The sequence below is a fragment of the Oxyura jamaicensis genome, chromosome 2 (assembly GCF_011077185.1).
Source record: "Oxyura jamaicensis isolate SHBP4307 breed ruddy duck chromosome 2, BPBGC_Ojam_1.0, whole genome shotgun sequence".
Lineage (NCBI taxonomy): Eukaryota > Metazoa > Chordata > Aves > Anseriformes > Anatidae > Oxyura > Oxyura jamaicensis.
Genome location: NC_048894.1, coordinates 62,979,197 through 63,006,716, shown reverse-complemented (window position 1 = coordinate 63,006,716; position 27,520 = coordinate 62,979,197). Strand labels below are relative to the sequence as shown.

General features: G+C 41.7%; 1 protein-coding gene across 5 annotated transcripts in view; it reads left to right on the top strand.

The window, feature by feature from the left end:
* The window catches only part of AOAH (acyloxyacyl hydrolase), a 77,646-nt gene that overhangs the window by 18,221 nt on the left and 31,905 nt on the right, over nucleotides 1-27,520 (top strand). For all 5 annotated transcript variants that reach the window (XM_035319241.1, XM_035319244.1, XM_035319243.1 and 2 more), the window contains exons 4-13: nucleotides 948-1,008; nucleotides 2,078-2,177; nucleotides 9,654-9,713; nucleotides 15,004-15,074; nucleotides 16,212-16,272; nucleotides 16,771-16,841; nucleotides 17,457-17,505; nucleotides 17,931-17,979; nucleotides 19,073-19,167; nucleotides 26,516-26,607. In XM_035319241.1, coding sequence (XP_035175132.1) covers nucleotides 948-1,008; nucleotides 2,078-2,177; nucleotides 9,654-9,713; nucleotides 15,004-15,074; nucleotides 16,212-16,272; nucleotides 16,771-16,841; nucleotides 17,457-17,505; nucleotides 17,931-17,979; nucleotides 19,073-19,167; nucleotides 26,516-26,607 — 709 coding nt within the window. The remainder of the gene's footprint in view (nucleotides 1-947; nucleotides 1,009-2,077; nucleotides 2,178-9,653; nucleotides 9,714-15,003; nucleotides 15,075-16,211; nucleotides 16,273-16,770; nucleotides 16,842-17,456; nucleotides 17,506-17,930; nucleotides 17,980-19,072; nucleotides 19,168-26,515; nucleotides 26,608-27,520) is intronic.

The following is a 27,520-nucleotide window of genomic DNA, read 5'->3' as shown; positions in this document are numbered from 1 at the left end:
TGTAACACTTAATGAGTAGGAGGGTGTTGGGGAAATTATGCTTCCACTCCCTGCTGCACCTTCCAGGGCCATGTCCTCATTTCTCTGGGGTGAGCACAGCCAGGGTCATGGATGTGCAAGAGGAAACTTCTCAGGAATTTCACCAGCTGTAAGTTTGCTGGTGCAACCCAGCCTCTTGGTGGCTTCTACCAGCAGCAGTGCTGCCCAGGCAAGGCACAGCACCTCCTCTGCAGGATGCGTGCATGGTTAGCCAGCTCCTGGCTGCTCAGGCTGGAAAAGTCTCTTTTCAGGGGTTGTAAAGTGGTGGAGGGGCTGCTTTTTTACAATGGTACCTTAAAGAAATCTCTGACAAGCTGCCTTCTGCAGGGCATGGAGGGCACATTGCACCCAGATTCAAGAAAGACCCCTGAGCCAGCACATGGCTGGAGACTGTGAAAGGCACCAACCTGCAAAATGTCAAATATTTGTTTGAATATTATTATTCCTGCTCTATACAAAGCAGAATCTTCTACCTTGCAAAATCCCCAAGACACAGAGGCAGCTCCAGCAGTAGCATGAAGTCCTTCATAGCTTGCTGCACTTTATCTATTTGTTTTTGTTCTTCTTGTAAGCATATCATAGTCTGCTTAAACTGCTCAGAAAGTGCTGCAGCATACATGATTTGTTTCGGCTTTTACATGATGCAATGCTCAGAACATTTAGCAAATGCTTGTTATCCTTTTCAGTCATTTCCACATGGCTTGCCTAAAGCCAGAGAAGGACTTAACGTCCCAGCCTAGGTCAGAAATTCAGGATTTCACCCATTCTCTGGTTCTATGCTGAAGTCACAGTCACATGCATTTCTCTTCGATAAATCATCATCCACCTAAAGCAAATCCTGCTGTATTTTGGCTATCATAAAACCAGTTTCACTATGCTGAGTTACTTTAAAAACGTATGTTTTCTAGAAAAACTGCAAGGTTTCTGTTACGTCCTTGCTGAACTTTATGGACCTCACATAACTGAACTGTAAGTATACCTGTATCTTCTTGAGTCCTGGCTTAGTTTGTGCTTTCAGAAGTATGGATGCACCATCAGATTGAAGTGCAGGGTTTTCATTCCTAAAATCACCTGGTTACTAAAGCAGAGATGCTTGAGATCAATTCCAGCTCAGTATTTGGCACAGCTGTTCCTGAGTGAATAAATACAGGCTGCTGCTGCAAACCACTTTCATGCTGCATTTGCCTCTCAGATCAGGTCCACCCGATGTAATTCAGCTTTTGAAATTCAGCTTGTTTGGCTGAGGGAGGAATCTGAATAATCTGTATGTGCAAGACAGGTTCGACAGTCCTACTATGTTAACACTTGTCTCTCATTTTCCCTTTTATCTTTAATCAAGCTTTCTAATTGTCAGCCCCTACATGCTCTTAGCCCTGACCTTGATACACACTCCTGGGGAAGCCCACTAAGTAATGTAAGTGATAAAAGAAAAATAACATAGATCATTTTATTCCCCTTTGAATGTTCATAGTTTAATTAATGGAGCCGTTGATAGACCTTCTCCCTCCCTAGGGTTTTTATTTTTATTTTTAAAACTAGCCAAGGAACTGCAAAGTGCTTACAGGACTAAGAAGTGCTCCAATCAAACATTTTAATTTAATTCTTGATTTGCCCAGAGGTGTGTCCCAAAAAGAAGGAAACAGTCCTAGCTATTGTGCTTGGTGATTAAGGATCTTTGAAGGATTTCTGGTTATTTTCCTGAGTTAATGACTGAACATTCATGTGAGCCAAATTGCATATGCATTAACTTTAACCTTTAAATCTTTGTCAGACTTTTGATTGATTAAAAAACAGAAGAGTCATAATGCATTTGGTGCAGGTGCTGCATACCAAGCACAGTGCTTTTTTTATCATCCAATTTTAAATGGTGAGTAGGATGCCATGGCAGAAAGTTATTTAGGGTCTAACAGTATATGGAGTAGTGGTTATGGGCTATGATGAAGTGTGCTGAAACTGTCATGTAGTGCTGAGATTTAGCTTCTGCTTCCAAGCACCCAAAAGAACATAATTGTCTCTGTTTTTGCACCATTTCCTTTAGCATAGACAGGGAAATGAATGCTGATGTGGTCTGCTATTCCTTGAGGCTGTGTAAACAGGATCCAGGACAACCACTTTGTCATCTTTACCCTCTTCCCAAGGTGAGTTGCTTTGTCACTTCTTTCAAAGTTGTGAGCTGTGGATGGCTCCTTAAGCTGGGATTGAGAAATATAGAGGCTTCCAGGCCATGTGCATTGTCTGGGGAAAAATAAATAAATAAATCAACATTTTTAACATGGATGCTTTCAGAAAATGCCTGTCTGAATGGAAGGTACACAGCATGCGTTTTGGAGTTTCAGCAACGTGGCTGTCAGAAAGTGGGAATTACAGTGCCAACTGTCCTTTTACCAGCCTGGGTCAGAGAGGGAGAATAGACCAAAAAAGCTCATTATATCCAGACTTTATTGTTAAGCAGTGCAATAACCCCAAAGCTGATACTCAGCTGCAGTTCACCTATACCCCCATGGCATGAGAAGTTATCCTGCATCATCTGATCAGCTGTGACAGCCTGTGTGGGCACTAGCTTCCCACCACAAATGTGGGGGTATTTGACTTGGCTTGGTCTGCTGTGGGAGAGGTTTAAGCTAACTTGCATGAGCTTTTACCACAGGCTAGAAATGTATGCAGTTACCACGGCAATGGGGATGGATGGTTATTATGCCATGTGGACTTGACTGTGTGTCAGATCTCAGTGACACTCGGACACAAACACATGTGCACAGGTGTGCAAACAGATATACTTGATTGTGGTGGTTCCTTTCAGTCATTGTGCAGCCCAGTTTGCACTGAAACCTGAGAGCAATAGTGGCTGTCTGGCAATGTCAAAAAACAAGTGATTCATTGAGGTGTCTATCTTTGGAAATATTTTTCCTGCATCTGGATAAATTCCTCTCTGATTTCTAAAGGTTTACCTAAGCTATTTTTACACAGGGTCTTGCCTAGCAGCCACTGAAATCAGTGAGAGCCTTTTTATGGGCTTCAATGATCTGTGGTTCATCTCCAGGACGGATTTAGTTCACCCAGTATTAAGAGCTGCAGAAACACTTGTATTCCAAGAATGACAATAGCATTTATTTTATAACAGGTGGGTGCCCCATATGACTTTCATGCCCTGTGCTATGTCAAAGATATATGGGTGTGCAACCAGGCAGGGGTGAAAGAAAACTTGTGCTGGAGAAGAGAGGGTCCACGCTAACCTGATTCAACCAGGACATAGCCCAAACTTCATCAAACATGTTTCTTCAGAAATTCTCCATCTGAACTGGTAAAACAGTTCATGGCTCTTTCCACCCTTCCCAAAGCATATCAGGTCTGCCCTGTTGCGGGTGTTGTATTAATGACAGCCAGGTCTTTACTCATCCCACAAATTTTTTTTTAGTCTCCAACAATTTCTGCCCTGATCATTGCATTTTTATTTTATTATTATTATTATTATTATTTTTCCTCCTCTTCACTTGTTATAGCAACAGAGACCTTGCCAGTGACTGTACAGTCTCTTTTTTTTTCATTTTTGTTCTTGTTATAATTAGGAGTCCTCAAGCTGGAGGTGAGAGACTAGCAGGCTTTCCCAGTGTAGCAGGGCAAGCAGGAGGACAGCTGTGGCACTGGTGGCTGCATGTACACTGCAGTGCCAGCCCCAGACACAGTTTTCATATGGACTTCCTTGCTTGTGTCACAGGAACAAAAAGAAGTTTAAACCATCCTGCACCCTGACTTCTGCCTGGGGCAGAAGTGCAAGCCACCTCTTGGGGTGACAGAGGATGCAGGCAATGAACCTCAGTTAAAGAGAGGGATGGGCTCTCTGTGTAAGCAAAAATTTTCCCTGATTTGGCAGACTGCGAAGCTCAGGGAAATTTCTGTAGGTCACAGCTAGCCCTGCACAGGCACAAAAGAGTGCCAAGACAAGGGCAAATGGGATGTTTTAGCAAGCGAGGGCAGCTTTTTAGCCAGTTTCAGGAGTGTTTGTCATAACCCTTTGCACCAAAATCAGCGTATTCTTACCCATCCTCTCTCTTATTATTTTTTTTTTGGTGGCTGTGCAGCAGCAAAAACTCTCCCTTCCAAGTGGTGATGTCCCAGTTTCTGTCAAGGCATATTTGCTTCTCACCAGGATTAAGGGAGTTCTATTAACAAAATGATTTCTTTACCCAGGCTTTAGTCTCCGTTTTAGCATGTTTGGTGCCCTCAGACAGCACAGCGAGATGGGAGGAGAAGAGCAGGGCTCTGAATTCATGCTCAAGTGGTTGATAAATTGCCCACAGTAACTCCCTGACAAGTCAGATTGGGTAAAGATGAATTACAGGTGGACGAAAAAAAAATATACAGTCACAGACACATAAAATGCAGTTTACCTCATATTTGCTCCTTTGGTTTGTAATTTGATTGATCACTTCAGTTATATGAGCCTGCAAGTGCTGGCTCAGTCCCCTGCCAAGTATTTGAGCAAGACTTAAATACTAATAACTGCTTTGTTCAACAATATTGATTTTTCAGGTACTTCATTTATTCATTTAGACTTTTGGATGCACACTTTCCAAGAATTAGTATTGTGTTTGTACTGGCAAAGGGAGTGAAATGCAAGCTGAGCTACTTGCCCTTATAAAGCAGTATAATGTTCTGATTTTAATTGTCTTTAACATGGTAAGTATCAATACATAGCTGCTTTTACAATCTAGTTTATTTTGATACGTTTCTACGATGTTGCTCTAGTGAGATCACATGTATCAAGGAAAGAGCCATGTCTTCAGAGACCCAGCAAACTATCTGCATAATTGAGACATTGCATACCATGTAAATGGTATATGCACTACATTACTTCCCCAGTCTCTGACAAATTAGCTGAAATATTTTTTTTTTGCCACCCTGCCTGGAGCCATTAGTGCTCTGTGATTATTCTAGGAGACTTGGCTCCAACTGAGAATATAATCCACTGCTCTCTTGGCATGGGGCAAAGCTCTCAGCAAGGAGCTGGAGGGCAGAGCCTCATAAGCAAGCTGCGTGGCAGGGCAGCCCTGGGGCTGAAAGAGGCTCATTTTGGTAGCAGACCCTCATGTTGGTGGGGAGAAGTGGAAGGACAATAAGGTGTTGGTGCAGATTACCAGCATGACTGTGCAGATTACCAGCATGACTGTGCAGTGCCACTGAGTGAGCAGGTCCTGTGACCCCACCTCATTGCCACCAATGGCCTATAGACCAAGGCTGGAAGGGCAGGTGCATGTGTAGGCTCTCCTGCTGTATGTTTCTTGTGATACCAGAGTTGTCCTCTCCCTGTTGTATAAGAAAAGTGGCCCTGGGGAATCCTCCAAGTCAGGAGGCCAAATAGGATGGTGCAGTCAAAGTGACATGTAGGTTTGCCATTGGCAGCTGAGGTCTGGGGGGCATCTACAGTTGCTGTAACATGCCTTATGGCTAAAGTTGCATCAACAGAGAATAGACTAATGATGTCTGCAGCACTGCACAGAAATGCTGCCAGTGGCTACATTTATCCAAGCTAGTTGGTTTAGGATGACAGGATACTGTTTTAGCCAAAAATATTTGTCAACTCCAATGGTGGAGGGCTTTCTGCACTGGGTCCTGTGACACAAGGATTTTCCTTTACCAAGTGAAAAGGGCTGAAATAGGGTGAAGGCTTTGGCACTTCCTGCCATCCTCATGTTCTGGTCCTGGTGGTGAGCAGGTTTGCAGGAGGCTCATCTTAATTTCTCCCTAGATTGTGTTAAGCCAGCTGGCCTGTTCAGTTAGATGGCAATACTTTAATTGATTTTGTTGGGGCTAGAGTAATGGCTTGGTTTCAGCACAGGTGTCCTGCTGCTGTCAGTCTCCAGAACAGTTGGTGTTGGAAGGAGCCTTCATTCTTCTTTCTGCCCTTCAGGGTGCCTTTTTTTGCTCCAGATTATTGGAGGCCTTGTGACTGCAGACCTTATCTTCATATCCAGTAGCAGAATTTTACTGGGAGACATCTTGTATCAGCAAAAATATACATATTTATGCTAATGTCATTTTATCCAATGTTACCAAAGTAAGCTTCATTGCCACAAGCGCTGATGCTGGTTCATGTCCCCCCTGTCAAACCTTTCACTTTGAACAAAACAAAAGACACATCCCTCATGGACATCACTGCGGGCAGCCTTCTCTTTGCAGTAAGCCTGGTTGTGCAGCTTGCATCTGAGTACTGTGGCTGGGATTCGTAGTTTTTCTGGGTGACATGGACTGGCTGAGCACTTTGGTCATGTTACAAAGCCAGTGCAGTAGAGTTAACAGAAGTTTTGTTTCTATGAAATGAGAATTAAAATTAAGGTGTTTCACACATTTGAATAGGGATCTGTCCATGGACTTGCTAGGAGCCTCTTCCAAAAGATGGATGTGGGGAAAAAAAAAAAAAAAAAAAAAAAAAAAAAGGATAAAACAGTTGGGCTAGATTGAGAGTGGCAGTCCTGGTCATAAGTAAGTGTCCTAAACTGCTCATGTCTGCCTGTGTAACTGTTCAAGCAAGTGCATGCACAAACACTTGAGCCAAATAAAGAGAAACCTTTGGCATACTCTTCTAGCTAGTTTCCAGCTTGGAATCTCTCAGCTACAGCTCAGATTTTACAAACTAGAAGCCAACAAAGTCTGACTAGGGAAAGCAACTGTTTGGGGTTTCACAGAATAAAAACACTGCTACTACTTTCTCTCATTCCTCTCCCTCTTCCAGCAAAAATGCAAACCACTTACCAGGTGGTGGGGTAGAACCAAGCTGTGGGGTGTGAGTGCTTGTGCACTTGGTCTCTTGAGGAGACCAAGCTGCCAGCCAAAGACAAACCTTGTCTCTGTGCCCTGTTTCCTTGCTTTGCAGCCATGGGCCATAAAACAAGGTGATGGGAGGTGGGATAGGGTCCTGGGAAGCAAAATCTCTTTTCTGGAGATAGACAAAGCCTTCTGAAACATGTAGTGTTTCTGCTGCAGTCAGAACTGAGCCCTGAAGAAACATCTGACAGGCAAGCTAAAGAAAGCAGCACTCGTTTCTCCCCTTTCACTTTTTTCTCACCATTGCCTCTGCTCTCATTCATTAGCAGAAAATAAAATGCAAAACTAAAACACCATAATCCTAACCTTCCATGAAAGAAACCAGTGTTTGGGGCAGGAGAATGGCAGGAAAGAGTGTGAGGACAAGGTGTTGCTCATGGATGCCAGCTCTGTGTTTTGCAGAGGCCAAGGAGAAAAAGTAAATCCAAATGTTGCACCCAGAACACACAGAGTCCAAGTCCAATATAAACAAGTGGATTAAAATGGCCAGAAATCAGATTACTTCTCCAGGGAGGAGAAAGCTCTGAGTCAAGCCTTTCATGTTTTAGATCTGGGCTTCCACAGAAGATCCCTATTTTGATTCCAGAGCATGTATAATTTGGTTTGGCTGTCCCATGCCATCATAATAATTCCCCTTAAAGCCTCTGCAGGATGAAAGGTGGGAGCTATACAACAAATCCCACTTTTGCTGGTGTTGCTTAACAAGCTCTGCAATGTTTTTGTGCCTTGATATGCCTATTCCTGGTAAAAAGATGATGAAAATGAGTTAGAAAGGGAACTGTTGGAAAGTCTTGTAAATATCTGCTCTCCTATTTAGCCAGGATAGAGCTGGCTAACAAGGATGATAAATGTGAGACAGTTAAAGTTGCTTTGTGTACTTGTTTATGATGAGGAATAGATCTGTTTACAAAAAAAAAAAAAAAAAAAAAAAAAAAAAGGCTGGGAATACCAGGGCTCTGTGGAGGGCATCCACAGTAAAAAATGTTGATAATAGTTACTTGAAATGCAAATATATGCTGCTTTAATATTCCAAACTGGCATGCCTGCTGTTCAGTAAGGTGCTGTCACTTAAGGGATATTCTAGTTCTTTTAGAAATGCTTTATAGTACTTTAAAGTACTACTTTAGTACTTTAGTACTACTAGTAGTACTTTAAAGTACTTTATACTATAGTACTTTATACTGTAAGCTGGACTGTAGGAAGAACTGATAAGAGGTCATCTTCTGACAGAACGTTTTGTCCTTACTAACCATTTTGATAAGAATCAAAGTGCTAATGTATTTGTTACACACTGGTGTGTTTTTTTTTCTTTCCATTTGAGAGAATTTCAAAAGTAATTGAATTTTTTTAACCAATCATCAAAGCCCACAGAACAGAAGCAGTTCTTTCTCCTGAAAGAAGGCAAATGAGCAGTACTTTCAGCCTTCTTTATGCTAAATGCTGAGGGAAAAGGCAGTGGCCTTCACACAAAAGTCTTAATAGTCTTAATATTGTTTGCCAAGATAGCCTTATAAAAGCAGGACAGCATATGGGATTTATCATCATTGAGATGGAAGAATATTGTCCAAAAAGGAGAATGGAGCAGCAGGAGGAAACACAGTGATGATAATTCACCAAAAGCAAATGCTTTTGCCTGAAGTTTGCATCAAGTCTGCAAGCTGAGATCATCTTGGGGCACTCAGCTACTGCCTGTCTTATTAACAGGGTTTCCTCATGTGTATGGTATCCCTGCTGCTCCCCAGGGACATTTCTCAGTGCTTGGCAGTCACCAGCTGTGGTAACCAGCAGATGATGCACGTTCAACCATAGCCCTGCCACACCGTGCATGGCATGGCCATCTTCCTGCTGGCCACAGGTTCCTGGCTGTCCTTTGCACTTGCAGTTGGTGTCTTTTGTGAGAAATTTCCTCTCCTCCTTTGAGGAGCACGTGTGTTACCTGGGGGGGCGGGGTGGGGACGGGGGGGAAGGAGAATTGAGGTATCACTGGTAGTTGATGTCTTTGTGATCCATGGCCTTATAATGGCCAACTGATGTTCTATTGACAGGGGTGCCTTTCCAATATCTTTTCTAGCCCTGTTTTTAATAGTTCTCCCATTCTTCCTTTCTGTTTAAATGCAATTATCCTCATTTTGAAAGAATCCCAAAATGCTTCTTCAATGCAATTTTATGTGACCCAACAGCAAGGCAATTCTTGCTGTTGTCAGCAAGTACTTTCCCTCCAGGACAGGTATTCCCAGAATGAAGAGATGACCTTCCTACAGTTCAAGTAGGAGATTTGCCTTTCAGATGTTATTCCCCCGTTATTCCCTGCACTCTGGCTGTTTCTCTGCTGGGATGAACCTCAGATGAGGATAGCCCCCACGCATGCAAGACCATACTCTACCACAGCAAGTCAGACTGGCAGCACAAACATAACCCTTTTCTGACCATCTAACGAATGGTTACTTTTCTGCAGGAATCATGGAGAAGCCAGTTTTCTGCAGCTCACGTGATGCAGTCAGGATATGAATTTCAGCTTTTAAACTGAACTGGACTATCTATTTGGAAATAAATAATGCCCTGGAGCTAAATAAATGAACTCTTGCCACTGCAGTTTCATATAGGGTGATCAGATAATTGATTGTTAGTCCAATAAAAAGTAGATGATGATGAGTTTGTGTACTCATATCAGTCACAGCACAAAAATGATGTATTAAGTAATATATTAAAAAAAAAAAAAAAAAGAGGAAAAAATGGTAAGATACTGTGAAGCTCATCTGTTTTTTGTTTGTCTTTTTTTCTTGATTTCCTAGGTGGGGCTGAGTACTGCAATATGGAAAGCAAAAAGGATTTTGAAGACTTCCAAGGATCTGGTAAAAAATCAGTGGCACTAGGGTGTTTTACGCTGTATTTGCATTTTATCAAGAGTAAGTCCTTGCTAATTTTGGCTAATTGTGAACCCATCTGATCATCGTAGAATTGGATGCTGACTTGCTCCTAGCTAGTGCAGGATCTTCTCTATCAAGTGCTCATGAGCTGCACTGCTGTCTCAGAGCACAGTGAGTGAGTGCTCTTTGGGGTTGTCTGAAATTCAAGCAATGGCCTAAATGCAAATTCAACTTAGCTTTCCTTTCTGTGCCTCTAAACTTGAAAGCTGGGATTGGAAATTTTCTGCCTCCATCAGTTTTCAGATTATAGTAGATCTCTTCTCAGTGGCAAAGGGAAGAGCAGCTTTTATTTTGACTTATGAAAGTCAGCACAGCTATTGAGTTTGTTTCCAGTTGTCTTCAGGCACTTAACCCAGAGCAAATATTTTTTTGTTCTTTGTGAAGAAATTATTGATATTGCTTCTTCCTGAACCCTCACTGTGATGCTACTCACAAAAATGAAAATTGAGGTGCCTAATTAGCCCTTGGGCAATTGCTAAATTGTGATGCCAGGGAGATAAACAATGCACTGGAGAGATGGGTCTCAGTTCCTGCAGAACAACAACCAGCAGGATCTTATTCATTTTCCTTCCTATTTGGTGCTGTGTTTCTGATGGCTTGAGATTTCCGCTCAAATTACATGCCATTTCTAATCCCCTTCCCAAGTCCACGTGCTAATGCCTGAAGCATGACATTGAGTCAAGGCAGACCTTGCTGTCGGACTGAGCCTGGGCACAAGTGTGGGGATGGAGAGGGATAGATGTGCAACTGCTGCTTCTCGGGATGCAGGGTTCCTTACCTCCTTCACACGTGCTCCACAAGCTGGAATGAGGAGGGCGATCCCTCCTCTTTTCTACCCTTGGCATGCCAGGCTTCATCCATTGTGTGGCAGGCTATGGCTGGCCTCCACAGGCCATCCATACCATGTCCTTTGAGCTCTCCGAGGTAGGTTGGTATCAGTTCTTGGCACAATGGGGTCTCTTCCAACTTGCTAGTGCTCTCCTGTGTCCTCAAAGCTGCTCTGCAATGCCTCTATACCTCTTTGTTCTCTATTGCTGTGCCCTTGGCCTCTTGCAGCTCCTACTTGCCCATTATCAGCAGGAAGGAGGAGCAAGCTGTGCCCTGGCTAAATGCAGTGTGGCTTCAGTGTATTTCTAAGCCTACATAACTGCACAATATGAGGTCAGCTCAAATTAAAACAAATAGCATGTCATTGCTTGGGCTTCTCCTGTTGTGTTTCTTGAAATGATCCTTTTAGAGACACATTTTAAAGCTAGAAAATTTAAAATAACACTAGGGGCATAACTGTCTCTTGCAGCTTCCCCTTTACCTGGGTTGCAGTTAACTTCATCTGAAATCCAGAAAAGCAATGTAGTAAGAAGCAGAAAGGAATGTCACAAGGAGAGCACAGTGTGTATTGCCCTGCATGAGCCCCATAGCCCAGAATGGCAACATGTGATGAAAGCTGGAGGATCCAAGAACACCCTGCCTGTGGTAGGACGTCTGCATCCAGGCCAGAGAAGATAGAAAAGCATTCACTGGGCCTCTTTTGAGCTTTGGCCCACGTTGGAGGGAAACAACAAGTTATATCTGTGCATTCTTACCACAGCCACTATTTTGGGTTCTTTTGTTCTGTGGTGTGTTTGGGAAAAGACTCCCCAGCCTTCTGGAGAGGTTCTTGCAAGCTAACAGTCCCCAGCTCTGCTTGGCAGCTGTATGCATCTGTGCATAAAACAGAGGTGATTATGGCTGTTGGCAAGGAGAATGGGAGGTCTGCCTGGCTGCCAGGGCCATTGTATTTACTTGGCACTTCTTAGGAACATTGTAGTTTTGGGAAAAAGGTATTTTCCAGATGTAGAGTTCTGTTGAAAAAAGCTACAACCCAAAATATCTAATAGGTATCTCCATTCATTAAATATAGTAAGCCACCTGTGAGAGACTGCTTTAAAACAAACACCAACAAACATCAGGGGATTTTTTTATTATTATTATTATTATTATTGTAAAACCAATTAAAATAATTACTGAAATGTCATTATGGAATACTAGTAGGCATTGAAAAAAAAAGTTGTGTTATCAATCACTGTGAGCACTTCCAGCACTAACTTTTCTTATGGATGGAAAAGATACTGAGGCATATTTTAGCAACAACATAGAAATAATACTTCAAGCAGAAGAGTTGTAGCATTCCCATTTAATGAGAGTAAGCTCCATGCGTACAGTCCTGTAGTGACTACATGTTGCCTGTAACTCACACCTCTGCAGCAGGAGAAATGGGAAGCCACAGAGGGAGCCAAAAGAGAATTGTAAGGCAGAGCGGATCATGAACTAGCCTCTTGCTCACCCACTCAGGCTACTCAAGGGAAGTTGCCTGCCTCTTCCCTAAGACATGTTCTGCAATTGTAGCATGGCTCAGTTGGGAATGTGCCTGCTCACCTGTGCTCTTCTCTCTAATGTGCACAAAAAAAAGTATCCCTGTGCTCCTTTGCTTCCTTTTGAGGCCATGAAAGCAGAACCAAAGAGTTACATCTGGGCCCCACTGCCCACTTACTCTGAGGACACAAAGGCAGCTGCTGCAGACAACTTCGGCAGCTAGTCCTCAAAGCCCAGCTCAGCATAGCCCGTACTTCTTCCAGGACACCATTATGCCAAAGCTGGGCAGTCTGCTGGGGCTGCAGGTTTGTCTCTGTTTGAAACTAACAGGGCTTTAGTTGGCAGCAATTTTCATGACTAGCTGAGAAAAAGGCAGGAAAGGCTTTATTCTACTTACAGCAAAGGTTAAACTTTAAGTGAAGCCTGAGAGCAGAATAAAAGGAGGTCTGCTTTATTAATTTATTTCTTGAAAGCCCTGTAGTTTGTATTTCTGGCAGAGTTTCGGCTCCGGGTGTCTTAACTTCAAAGACTTTGCCTGTTGTGATTTAGGCTGAAGTGAGAAGCTGACAGTGCAAATCTTAGCATGATGGAAAGCTCTAGTGTTTTTCTAGGCAGCCCTGGGATTAGTCCTACATGGAGGAGGTGGGGAAATTGGTTTCTTTCTTCTTTCCAGGAAGGCCTACAGAGGTTTGCAAAGCACTTTGAGAAAGTTGGCATCCTGCTTTCGTGCCTCCCAATCTCTGCCTACCTGGTCATACGTGCATAGGCATGCACACCCTCCACAGCTGTGCACTGTCATTACACAGCAGAAGAGATGGAATTAAAACCTCCACTAAAATCATGCCACTAAGCTGTGTGGTTGGTTAGATGGCAAACAATGAGGTGTCAAGGTAAAAGCATGATATTTGCAGAGAGAGGGCCAAGCATGAAGTGGAGGGCTGCATTTCTGTTGCCCAAGGCCCCATCCAGCCTGTCCTTGAACACCTCCAGGGATGGGGCATCCACAGCTTCTCTGGGCAACCTATGCTAGTGCCTCACCACCCTCTGAGTGAAGAATTTCCAACCAGCATCTAATTTAAATCTTCCTTCTTTTTAGTATAAAACCATTTCCCTTGTCCTGTCGCTGTCTCCCCATGTCATTTGAGTTTGACAGAGCTGAGGAGAGTTAACTGGGGTTTTCTGCAGGTTTCTTGTCTCTTGGCTCCCCTGAGTCCTCCTTGTTGCTTCCCACTCTGAACAGAGTGGGACTCTCATCTCCACCACTCCTTGTTGCCTATCCAAGGGAACACCTTCCTGCCTTTGCTGGAGCTGCAGGGCAGTACCTTAAGTGCCACTGCAGTGCTGCCTCTCAGTGAGACCTCAGAGTCCTCTATCATTCAGAACTTTATATGCTGAAGTTACTGCCCCTCATGGCAATTAGCAGCCTTTCATTGTCCTCTCCTGAGTTGTATCCAACCCTTACCTTCTGTTTTATGTTAGATTTGGGTTGTAATCTCATTAGCATGAGAACTATCTTACTTTTCTTCTGTGTATGCAAAGTGTAACACAAGGGATTGGCCCAAGGATAGAAGTGCTATGGCAATATAAATAATTACCCTCCTTTGCATAAAGTAATGAGCATGTCCATCTGCTCAACTGTTTCATATTTATATGCTGAATACAGCCTTAGTGTTAGCCTCAGTTAAATAGACTGTGAGCTGACTAGCCCTATGTATTTATTGGCTGCCTGAACACTCTTGGTGTTTAAAGACCACCTGAACTTATGAAACCACATTAGCAGCACTTTTGTGGGGTTGATCTCCAATGCAGTACAGTGTTTTGTAACCTGAGAATTCACTGGGAAGGTCTCTTTTGGCTCCTGAAGCTTCCTGGATTGGCCCATGGTTATGGTGTACAAATCATAGAATCATAGAATATCCTGAGTTGGAAGGGACCCATAAGGATCATCAAGTCCAACTCCTTGCACTGCGCAGGTCTACCCAAAAGTTTAGACCATGTGACTTAGTGCACAGTCCAAACACTTCTTAAATTCATACAGGCTTGGTGCAGTGACTACTTCACTGGGGAGCCTGTTCCAGTGCGCAACCACCCTCTCAGTAAAAAATCTCCTGATATCTAGTCTGAACTTCCCCTGCCTCAGCTTCACCCCGTTCCCACAGGTCCTATCACTGGTGTTTATGGAGAATAGGTCACCTGCCTCTCCACTCCCCCTCGCGAGGAAGTTGTAGACTGAATGATGAAATGATGAAGGAGTTTATCCTTCAGCAGCTGCCTTTTACAGCTTGCAGGGCTGGCCAAGATAAAAACTAGTTATGAGATTCCCAACTAAAAAAATCTCATGAAAAATCAAGGACATTCTATGCAAACATTGGATCCTCCCATTTCTCCCCTTTCTGGGGTTGCTTTTGAGTTTTGGCTTATCCAAAGCTCCCCACCAAGTGTGCAGAAACCAGCATTTTAGTCTCAATGTGTGTTCCGTTCACTAGTTCTATACTAAGTATCGGACACTGTTGTGTTTATCCAGCATGAGAACTGCAGTCTTTATGAAAGGTGAAAAAAGTAACTTTGGTACATGACAGGAGACAGCTTCATGAGAGCTTCTTCCATTTAGTTTTACAGCTTTCTGAAAATAAGCGTTGTTGGTTTGTGAAATGTTCAGTTGAAATCCCAAAGTTGACTGCTGTGTCACATCTAAATCCTCAAATCCTCTGGCATGTAGCATCTTTAGTGGAGTTATTGGTGTTTTCAGATGTTATTAGGCAGAAAACAGATGACGTAGCTCTGGATTTGACTGATACAATATATCCCAAGTCATGTGGCCTTATGAGCTAATGTATTCATCTTTTATCTTCCTCCCCTCCAGAAAAGCACCACAAGGTTCTCAAATCTATGTGCATTTCCTCTTCTGGCTAACCTATGTGAGAAGATGAAATAGTATGTATAAAGTTTTCAGTCCTCAACCAGTAACAGAGTATGGTACATTTCTTTCTTTCAAAGGAGAAAATCCTCAGCTTAACAAATCTCCCTATGCTTTACTGCTGTTTCTTTCCTTCATATTACCACTATCCAGGCAGTACAGAGGGGGCTAGCAGAGGGTTCAGGCAGGTGAGAGTGCTTGGAGAGATCCCTGTGCTTTTGCAATACTTAAAATATTTGCACGCATATAGTTAGAAGCTCTGAGAGTACAAATATACTCTTACGTAGGCCTGAGCCCTCAGTTCATACACACAAAGATATGACACCTCCAAGTGGGAGCCGTTTTTCTCCTGAGATTTCTTGAGTCCCAGAGATGTCTCTGTTGTTTTATTCACTAAGTTGTGGTGCCCACAGCTCAACATCAAAAGCTATACTCTACTGAGCTGAGGGCAAGCAGCAGCTACATAACTCTGTGAGGAATACCAATTAGTATGAAATAAGAACAACTTGGTGTCACTGCTAGCTTAGAGTCAGAGTTTCTAAGAAATGCCAAGGACATCAGCTGGGTTATTTCTCCTAAAGCATATTTTTTTACCTGACAATATAAGCATTTGCTTGTGCAACTTGGTATGCAAATGGCAAGCCTTCTAGGCCTGTCACAACAGAAGAGAGATGGCGTAAGGAGTTGAGGGATGCATATCAGAATGGGCTTATGCCATTTATTTTTAACAGAAGAAGGTTTCCATCAGCATAAAACTCTATTCTGCAGCTCTTTCCCAGGTAGAAGACTTCTGTTAATGCTACATATCTGGCAGATTGCAAGATGTGCCAGGTTGAGTTTGGTATTTATGTCCAAAAGTGATAGTTACTTTTACTGCAGATTTGATGCCCCAGCTTGTTCTAGAGGCTGAGGATTCAATATTGCAGCCACACAGGAGACCATCAGCTTTGCCTCTGGTGCTCACTCAGCAGATATTGAAAGAAATTAGGATTTGGTCCTTTGGGCAGAATCGCTTTGCTGAGGTACAAGCACAACTAAAATGAAACGTAGAGCTGTGAAGAACATGAAAGCTATTATCTATTCTGAACACTTTTTTTTCTGAATAGGTTTCCTTCCATATGTTAACACTGTGTTTGTTGTTTTTGTTTTTGCAGTGTCATAAGAAATAAACTACCTTTTGAAGATTTTGATGGAGATAAATTTAGTACTTTCCCAGTAAGCAAAGCCTTTCCTTTGGTACAATAATCCCTTGATAATGAGAATGCCTATGAGATTCCTCCTACTTTCTGCAAAGCCTTATTCATTCATGTGAAAATGAGTGAAATCTAAAGAGTTTTTTTCTTTTTTTTTTTTTCTGGATGAAAAAAAAAAAAATCAGTCATTTGGGGAGATGTACACATAAAGCTGTACTCCCTGCAAAAGCAAATTGCTTGCTGCAAAGTGGTCTGTTTATTGAATTAAAATGAGGTAAAGTAACGTCAAGTTAAAAAAAAAAAAAAAAGGAAAGAAAAAGAAAAAAAAATTGCCAGCTTGTTTTATTTCAGCACTGAAATGTGCAAGGTGACATTTTTTTAAAGCTTAGGTTCTGGAATACAACCCATTTACTGGACTTTATTCCTGCACCTTGAGCTAGATTTTCATTTTAGATATTTTAAATGAAAAGTGCCAGGGTAACAATGAGCATCCTATTTGCGTGCTTCTCCTGGCTTTTAGACATTGCGGGGCTATCACTGGCGAGGCAGAGACTGCGATGACAGAAACACCACTGTGTACCCTGGAAGACGGTAAAGCTTTTAAATATTTTAAATAATTATTTCTAATACTTGTGGCTTTGTGAAGAATGAGTTCCATATTTGTTTTCAGCCAAGCTCCAGGAGAGGACACCACTGCTTTGTGCTTAATTTCACTGTGATGGAGATGAGAGGGGATGGTTGAGACCATGGATGGGGTGTAATAACCTGAGGGGTGAAAATCGGATGTGTTTTGTGTGTACCATGTCATCAGTGCCAAGAGGGAGGCTGTGCTCCAGCCCTCATGCACTGAATTTGGAGTCAGGGGTTTGAATTTCAACAAAAACTCAAAAAGAAGGAAAAGGGCAGGAAAAAAGCACAGGTCTGCAAAAGTCATCCCCATTCACTTATCCAAAGTGAAAATGCAAACTGAATGGGTAAGTTGCATTTGACATCCTCCTGTATTGACTTCAAATTAATATTTCATTTTGCAATAAAAATTACCTTTCCTGCACTCAAATGGAAAATAAACACCCTTCTGTGCAGAAAGGAATTTCTAATTATTTTACATTCTTCATAGAAAATGGCACAAATGATCTAACTTCCTCCAAAGCCTCCTTTTTCTTTGTTTTCTGTAACACTGTGTACTCTTTTGTAACTCTTTTTTAGTCCTGATAATTGGGATGTGAAAAGTGACTCTAACTGCAATGGCATATGGGTAAGCAAAAGAAGTTGCATTTTCAAATTCCTTCCTGATTACCTCTTCTTTTTTTCCCCTCCTTTTGAATTAGTTTATAAATGGGTGGACTTTTTATTATTCTGGTTTATTAACTGATTTGGATCATTCCATGTATTTACTGCCTTGGATATTCCAAGTAATAAAATTGTATTTATTAAACTATAAGGAAACAGAATAAGCAGATATGAGTTTGTTTATTGACGTTTATGATTATTTAAATTATAACTATTATAATTAAAATGTATACATACTTATTGGAATAAGTTAATGGAAAGTGTCATTATTATGATGCAATGCTTCCTACAGGCAGACATTCAAGACATAAATTCTCAGTCTCTGTTTTGCACTAGCATTTTTCAGGCACTTGATAGAGACTTTAATCTACCTTTTCTCTTGTCCAACAGGGTGTGGATCCAAAGGATGGAATTCCCTTTGAGGAGAAATTCTGCAAAGGTGAATCTTTAAAGTCAGTGCAAGAAGCAATTTGTATTTTGTATTCATTTCATAAATATTTTAGTATTTGCGTGGTCATTACCAATGTAAGGGAAAGAAAATGGGCTTCACAACTTCATGAGAAAGAAAAAAGGATGTGTGCCATTTTTCTTGTTTAATCTTGAAGATGGGCAGAGATAACCTGTGAACAGCACAGGCTGCTGGTAATGTTCTATTAAAAGCTAGTGGGGTTATTATGTTGAAATACATAGATCATGGACACCAGAAAATGGAGGCATTACCTCTACAACTTCAGTGCTGCCTAAAGCCCGACTGAGGAAGCAGTTGGGTGTCCATGTGTGCCCAGGTGGACCCACTGGTGTGCCAGCAGTGCTTCTGATAACCTTATCTCCCAGACAGCAGTGTGGGTGTGCGAGAGTACGCACGCACACAAAGAACACCCTCACTAAAACACCACTGGCTGCTCACCTTGCCTGACATTTGCACCAACGTCCTGGAGGTGAGCCATTCTCTGGCAAGCCTTTCCAACATTTTTCAGTGAAAGGCAATCTTCAAATGTATGAAGCAGCTTGATTATATATATAATATATACATAATTACCAAACTGCCAGATTGTTCTAGCAGAAATGTTTGTGTGGATAGTGCACCCACCGCCCAGTCCTGCTATAAAGAGCTTTGACAGGTTTCCATTTAAATAAATGTTTAAGTATCTTTCATACATATTCTATGGGTAGTAAAAATAAACGTTGGCTGAACAGCAGAGCCTGTACTGAAATAACATCCTCAAGTACAACCAAGATTTTTTTTTTTTCTGATTAGCAAACTTTCTCCCTGTTATTCATGTATTCATGCCCAGTACCCAGGTGTTTCCCTAGGGTTACCTTTTAGTATATTTTTTTGCTGCAGATGGTGTGAAAATCCCATTGCAGGGCCTGAACATTTTGGCCATATGAAGGGTGGTGTACTCAGACTCCATCAGCTGCTACTGCAGCTGCTCTTCAAGCACTGCTCTCCATGCTCTGTCTCATTGCTCTTTTAGGTGTACTTTACCTGCCAGGACCATTTCATGCCATTAATCAAGTGTGTTAATTAGGTGCGGATTCACGAGGTGTTGTGCTGTTGGGAGACTCAGCTGGCGCGCATTTCCACATCCCCCCTGAGTGGATGACTGTCACGCAGATGTCAGTGGTGAGAAATTGCACCCAGTTTGTCAAAATTGCTGCTTGCTTTCTCCCCTCTGCCGTGGGTTGAGGCACCTGGTTTTGAAATATGTGTTCTGGGCTGTTTTCCCTCATCTTTGGAATATATATGTAATAGGATGGGGAACTTGAGCATGCAGGCTCTGAGGCTTGTTGCACAACTATGTCTGCAGAGGTGTGGGGGTCACACAGGGGTTTGCAATAGACTTGTCTTAAAGGAAATGGTTTCTGTAACAACTGTAGAGTATCATCAGCACAGTGACATCTATCTTTGGGCAGTATTCCAGCATTTCCCATTTCAACAAAATGCACCTGGCTGTGAATTACGCTGAGATTCAGCTGTTGCAGGTCGCTGATGTGAATGATATAACAGGAGAAAAGATCATTCAAGCAAAGAGTAATTGGAAGGGGGAGAGAAATTCACAGGCATGCTCCTGTCCTCTGTTGCTGTTTGCTCCCACTACCTGGAGCTGGTGTGGCTCCCTGGCCAGGGAGGACTGTGTATTCTTTCCCTGCATGAGGGCCTGTGGCATGGATGAGTAGATTGCCTCTGCCCGTTATCCCTGGGGAACACCTGCTACTCCTCCATTGGCCTCTGTGGAAAAGGGATCTGAAAAATTTCATGAAAACAATCCTTATTCCAAAATTTCAGTATGTGAAGGTGCTTCTGGAGGCCTGAGAGTTTCATGCATTCTCCCTCTTTTGCTCCCAGAGCTGAGCTGATTTAAATATTGCCAAATAGCAGTTGTTTTTCTTTGTTAAACGTTTATGAGCAATGATTAGATGAATGACTCTGATGACAGAGCTGATGTTGAGCATAATAAATTAGCACTAATGGTAATTGATATTATCTTGTCTAATAAAGATGGTAATAACAGTGATGGTGATGCTGATTCTGGCAGTAGCATTGGTGGCAGAGGCAACAATTTCATACTGTCAGCCTTTTTTAATCACATATATGAGGGTTTAGAAGGCATTTCTCTTCCTTGAAACTTGCTGGTCTTCTCTTGCTGGTCTACTAGTTGTATGAGCTGAGAGCTGGTCATGGCATGCAGAGCCAGAAGCTTCGAGAGCTGGAGAACAGATCATGAAGTGGGTTTTGGTGTCCCTTGTTACAGTCTGATGGGCATTGAGCAACTTGTGTGGCTCTCTGTGCAAAATCCAAAAACTATTTTGTCTCAGTGCTAAAATGCAGTTGGCTGGCATGCTGGGAAGAGCAAGGGCTGTCTGGAAAGGGAGAAGTGTTTTTTTTCTCCACAGGAAGGGTGCCTCAAGTCATGCTAAGGGAGGTTTAGATTAGATGTCAGAAAGAATTTCTTCACAGAAATGGTGGTCAGGCATTGGAAGGGGCTTCCCATGGAGGTGGTGGAGTCCCCATCCCTGGAGGTATTTAAGGGTGTGAGAATGTTGCGCTTAGGGACATGGCTTAGTGGTGGATTTGCAGTGTTACATGATGGTTGGACTCAATGATCTTATCAGTCTTTTCCAACTAAAATGATTCCGTGGTTCCATAATTCTAAGTTAGAGCTAAAGCCCTGCACTAGGGGAATGAGCAAGGAGAGAGACATTTCCCTCTAGCTTTTCTTCCTCACTCCATTCACTCACAGTATAGGAAATAAATGGAATTAAGGCATCACTGGAACTGGAGAAGCTAAATACAGCTGTCTGCAAACTTTCCTACTGACCTGGCAAAAATACAACAGTTAAATATTAATGCAGAGATACAGGGAGTTCAGTGCTGTAAATGAACAAGTGTTTGAACTCTAAGAACACTAAAACATTATTTAATTTGCAGCTCACCCTAACTAAGAAAGTTGTCACCTGTGCACAAAATTTCTAACAAAGAAATTTCTAAGCTAATTCAGGCTTTGTTGCTGCCTCCTTCTCTTGCTTGCCCTCTGCGTCTCACTCTGTGTGCATGGAATAGCAATAGCAGCAGCTTACCCTGCTCTGGGATCTTGTAGGTGCAATACTTCTCTCTTGATCTGTAGTGTTAAATCCTTTTGGCAAATGTCCTTCATGTGCAGGTTTAATTAACAAATTAAAATTAAAAAGGAAAATGGTTATTTTTGAGCATTCGAAAAATTATTCCAGATATTTCTTCAAAGCAAGGGAAGAATGAAAATGGGGAGTACTGTTGTATGCAAACACTTTGCAGAGAGATGTCTGCATGAGAAGTGTCCCTTCCTTCCTGGCATGCTCTTTCCCTCCTCTCTCTGTCATTGTCTCCCTCTTTCAAGTGCAAAAATGAAAGGGTTAAAGCAGCAGGTCATGGTTTTCCATCCCTGTAAAAGCCAAGAGCTAGCAGTTTGATCTGAGGCTAGTCAAAGTGCACCTTTCATGGTCAATAGGTACCCATCCTTTCTCAGTACCAAGTCTTTCTTGATGGGAATTTCTGAGCACATCTAGGGCTGGTTTTGTGATCAGAGAGAGCACGGAGTGTCTACATCCTAACTGCAGAGAAACCATCCTTAATTTGGGACCACAGGAATAATCTGATGTTCAGGCTCTATGAGGATAATGCATTAGCCTCATCTACCTGCTGTTCACCAGTGCTATCAAGCTCAAGATACTTCAATTTGATTCTGTCAAAATTTCTTTGATAAGACACATTGAAAAATTAGTTGATCAAATGGTTTCCTCTAGAGTCAGTTCAAAGCTTTAATTTACATTTCAATGGTATCTCAGCCCTCTGCATGGAATACCGAATAGGGCTTTCCCCCCCCCCCCCCAAGAATTTTACCATGTTGCAGGGAAAGCTTTGTGTGCCTCTTAATTCAAATTTATGAAATTTAATATTTTATTGCATTGCTGATTTTCTCTAATTTTACATATCTGCTTTATATGTTTTATATATTTCATAATTATCCTTACACTTGTTCACGTATTCAAGTGCTTACATATACAATTGTAAAGTAAAATTTGCACTTTAACAATTCTGCAGGCCCTCTTGTTAATCAGCACCACATCAGCAGCAGCTGTTAATTCCTGCTTTAGAGCTAATTATGTGGGGAAATAATTTTGAGAGAGGTGCTGAGAATTCAGTTAAGAGGCTTCTTAAAATGGGTGCTTCTCCTGATTATGCTACTGTGCAAAGGAGCAGCAAAGTTGAACAAGGGAAGAATGAGAATACAAAAAAGAAATTTTCACACTGAAGTGGGCTCTGGATGTCAGTTGGGTAACTGGTTGATCAGCAGGGGAGTGACCAGATGGGCACCTAATTTGTTGCTGAACAGTTTTGGAATTCAGATCCCTGCTCTGTATTCTCATAGACCACTGCTGGGAAGCTGTTATATGGAAAGCTGTTCTATACTGGGCTTTGGATTTCTCTGTCTAGCTGGGAACCTATTCACAAATAAAGTTATCTCCCTTAGAGTACTTTCTTCCCCCAAAAAAACATATGGAGACACTAGGTGTGGAGAGTATTCATTACAAGGTGGACACATCTTCGAAAGCTATACTCAGACAGACGTGTTATTTCTCCTGATCTGAAAGTTAAAGCCAACAACAACAAAAAACTACCTTATGTAGCATTAGGGGAAGTCACAGGTACCTCAGTTGCAAAGTTTTTGACCAACATGGTGCCGTCAAGTCCCAAAATCTACCCTATGGATATCTGGCTGAGGTGCAGCAACACTGAGAAAATAATGTTAGGACCATCACTGAGGATACATGCCCGCATGTTCTATGGAAGCAGCAGAGCACATGGCTCCGTCCTGAACCTCCCATCACACCGTTAAATCCCCAAACACTCATTTCACAATTACAGGGAGGGAGATATTCAGATGTAAGAAGGGACTGAGTCACCTTTATTTTAGCTTCCTTCTTGTCAGTTGGTCTTGGGTTTACCAGCCCTTTCTACTGTAGAAAAGTTCAGCAATAATTTAGCTGAATGCTCATTCCTTTTATGCAAAAAAATAAAGTGTAATGCAGTAGACATGCTTTCTGTGAGGTTTAACAAAGCAGAAGATATACTCTTGGTTTTGTCTGTGGATGGCTTTTGTGGAAAGCTAATGTTAAAAACACTAGTGCGTCTGTGTGTCTAGCAAGGGATATTGCATTCCTGCTGCTCTGTCCATCTGCTTACAATTGACTTCCAAATAGCTACTAAATGCAGCATTTTTCTGTTGTTTGTCGGGGTTAGGAGCTTACATCTAAATCTCATTTTAGAGATCATTTTATCTGAAGGTAAAAGCAATACATTTATAAATGTGCTGGAGATACCCTTTCTAGGAAGATGCATTTAAACACTCTTGGACCTCTATTTCATGCTAAATAAAGAGAAAAATAAACCCCACATCTATCTGTAATACACTATATCCACAAAATATCTACTTGCCCACAAACTCAAAAGGTTCCAGGTTTCATTTAAATAACAAGTTCATATTATACATTTCCTATGAAAAATAAAAAATCCCACCATCATTTTTTTTAAAAGTGAGTTCAGGATATCCTGATCACTTATCTCTCTGACTTCTTTTCCCTCCCTCCCCCTGCTACAAATAACAGCAATTTGATCTGTGAAAATCTGTTTAAAAGCATTTTCTAGCTTTTTTCTAAATCCAGTAATTTGCAGGCTAGTTCCTCCTATCTAGCACTGTGATGACTAAGATGCTGTATTTTGGAGGAAATAAGGTAATAATTTTACTAATTTCACATTTATATCCCTTGCAACTTCACAGAGAGAGTATAAATGCAATACACGATTTATAAAAAGATAGGATGCTCTGTCCTCGCAAGCTCTAAGGTCTGCTTATTTTTACCTCAGAATAAGAATATTATCTGAGGTACTTAATGCTGCGAAGAGAATTTCAACATCATTAAAAACACTGTAAAAACAAACACCTAATTCTCCTTCAAATTAAGGGTTACTTCAGCACATTCACAATTTCTGCAGCTGCCATTTCTAAAGGCTCATATGAGCGTTACATTTCCAGGGTCTTTTTTTGGCCATATTGTGAAAATCCCTTGGCATGGCAATGCTGAGCAGTCTTCCAGTTAAGCTAACTTTGTCCAGCACATTTTGGTGCATGACTTTAGCATCAGCCATGGCTTTGGCTGCCTGGTGCAAGAGAAGCGTGAGGGTTCAGGGAGTTGTATGTCAAGCTGGGACATATCTAGGAGGTGAGAAGGTTCCTTCAAAGTGAGACCCATCTGGAGCATTTGAGACTAAAATACAGCATTTGAAGCTAGGTTGGAAAAACTTTCTAATCATTCTCTGCTAAAATATGATATGTAGGCTGAAGCATGGTTTCTCAGCTAGAATAGTCTAGAGAATGGTATTTAAACAAGGCTATACCTCTAGTGTGGGTCACACCTCTAGTGTGGGTCACATTTGCATCTGAGATTAAGCAAAATGCAGTCTGTTAGACCGTGCTTTCCAAATTACAACCCTGTGAGTTCGAGGTCTAGCATTCTTCTGAAATTTCCATTAAATACTCATCTTCACCTTTCAGTTCTGAAATCTCTTGAAAAGTCTGTCTTTAAGTGCTTTGCTGGAGCAGTGTCAATGCCAAACATATATACAGTTTTCAAATGCATCTATAATTCTGGGTTCAAACATTTCTTTTCAAAGCCATTTGCAACTCAGATTCTGGCTAATTCATATTTAAGCTAAGTTTGCAAAAAACAAAAAAGTTAAAAATTATTATGGGCCTTGTCCAGGGAAAACATTATTGTGGAGTGCTAATGGAAATAATGAGAGGCTTGATCATAGAAGGATTTGATTAAAAAAATATATCTTTAATCTGTTTTGGGCTCTCTGTATACACATACATGCTGTGACTGGTAAGAGACCATATCTACAGCTTACTCTGTGTTAAGTTAACTTATGTTTCAGTTGCCTTTAAATAATCCAAATACTCCAAATGGCCAAGCTATGCTGTACCCCTCCATTTCTGCTTAGCCCTTCAATTTAGGGCCTGTTTGTACACAAAGCTATCACATTTGAAGAAGACAGGTTTGGAAGTTCCCTCCAGTCTTTAAAATATGTGTGTGTGCGTGCATATAGCCAAGTGTGTGCGTGATACAGCCAAGAACACATGCACATATATATGAGAGAGAACCAACTGAAAGCTATTAAGCCAGACCCATTTTCACCCTGGTAACTAATGCAGATCTACCGTAAGTAGGTCAAATACATGCTTTACACTGGCATCTGCTTGCATTAGGCTTCTCAGAGCTTGGCTTCAGGATTTCATCCCCCCTTGTCCCCTCCCTCCCCCCCCCGCCCCTTCTTTTTTCTCCTCCCCTTTCCCACCATCTCACCCCAGCCTCTTACATACAAAGCCTGTAGCCATATACTCAGGCTAAACTACTGTTCAAGTAAATGATAATTTCGTGAGAATGAGGACTTTTTGGGGACTTCAGGATTTAGCTCTCAGTTACCTCTGATCCTCTTGGAGGAAAAATTACCACCTGTTTGCTGTTGATAGCAGTGTGGGTTTAAGGAAACCCTACAATTGATTTAAAAGAAAATGAAGCTAATAAATTACACCGATTAAACCAGCCTGTAATTTCTCTTATTTTATGTTTTGACCTTCTTTTGGTTATTACCTTTTTCATCAACAGTTGTTCAGTTTGAGTACACTGGATTTACGCACTTTGTGAGCAGAGAGTCTGTGGACTACAGACTAGGAGAAGCTGCAGATTTACTCCATGTTCTTGTCCTTGTGCAGCAACACAATTTCTTGAGGCCATTTTCCTCACCTTTCACCAGTTTTGGCACTTTCACAAATCAAAGTGGAGATGAACTGGGCACAGTGTTTCAAATGCTCAGCAGAGCTTGCATTTGCATTGAGACTTTTGCAGAGGCAGTCACTTAAAATAAATACAAAAATAATAATAATAATAAAAAAAGCATTAGGGAGTAATACCAGCAAAGGCAGGAAAAGAAGACATTTGCAGTAAGGACCAGTTAGTTTATGATGTTAGAGAGGGCAAGGCAGTTTGGACTGAATTCGGCATCATCCCTGCCTTCCCCTCCATCTGGGGACACCGTGCTGTCTACTCTTCCTGTGTGCAGGTGGACCCATCTTTGGGCAGGGTAGTGCTGCAGCAAAGAGCTGCTGCCTTGGCAGTGTGCACCTGCAGCATGTGCTACACCTCAGGAGGAGTTTTGGACCCCTTCAAAATCAAAGGGTGCCAATAGATGTGATTCAGCCATATCTGTGTGCCACTGGTTCTGCTCCTCCTTCATCCACCTCTTGGTATGCCTGTCATGCAAGACTCAACTTCTTAAGTAAATGTGTAAATAATTACCACTATACCTATTGTTACAATTGTTGGTTTGGGGCTGTGAATATGAAACCAGGCTGATTTAAAAATTTCTCTTTCAGAAATCATTTGCTAACCTCCCCATGGCTTTCACTGACGAACTTGACTGGCCCCAGTTCTCAGAGATCACTGGGTTCCTGAACTCCACCATTGGGTAAGCTAATGGATGGGGAGGGTGAGCTGTAACGAGTCTGAAGGCCCTCAAAACATTGTGAGACAAATAGTGCTTGGAAGGAAAGACAAAAAACACTGGTCAGCTTGATTTCTGAAATCAAAGTAATCTAGCAATATTTTAAAAATCTTAAATATATGGAAAATATATGGACATTACTCTGTCCTTAGAAGGAAGAAAAAAGAAAAAAAAAAAAAAAAAGTAGTAAAAAGAAATCTCAAACTTCTGCAGCAGGGAGAAATAAGCATTGCTGAAACTAACAAAATCAGCATTTTCCTTTTTTTTTTTTTTTTTCCCCTTCCTTTTTGTCCTGATTCCTTTTTGTTGAAACAGTAGAATAAATGATAACCTGAGGTTATTTTGATGGTGTTCCTTTGGGGGGGGAGAAGGTGATATTTCTTCCCCATTCTTTTGTTTTGGTTTGGTTTTTCACATTGAGAGGGAAGTTGCAAAAGAATAAGGGAAAAGTATGTGACTTGATTTACCTTGCTGAATTGCTTCATGTGGATGGGGAAGACTGTTGGGATAGATGGAGAGAAAAAAAATCTAAGTCTCAGCCAGAAGGTAAGGAAAATAAAGTGCAAACATAAAGAAAACACCTTGAAATGTCAGTATTTTGAACTGTGAAGTAAAAGAAAAAAAATGTATTTTTCAGTCACCTTTTTAGCTAGCATTAAGAGGCCCTTGCCTCCTGCCAGAACTAAAGGGTACAATACCTCAGAAGTGCCTGGTCTGGCCTGGGTTCTAGGTATTATTTAGATAATTATAAGATAGGTCATGAGTACAGTGAAATGCCAAACCAAGCAAGTCTACAGAGACCCTTTACCAACAGAAATAAAAAATTGGCACAGTATACCGTCTTCCAGGAAAGATATCTGCTGCACCATACACTTGT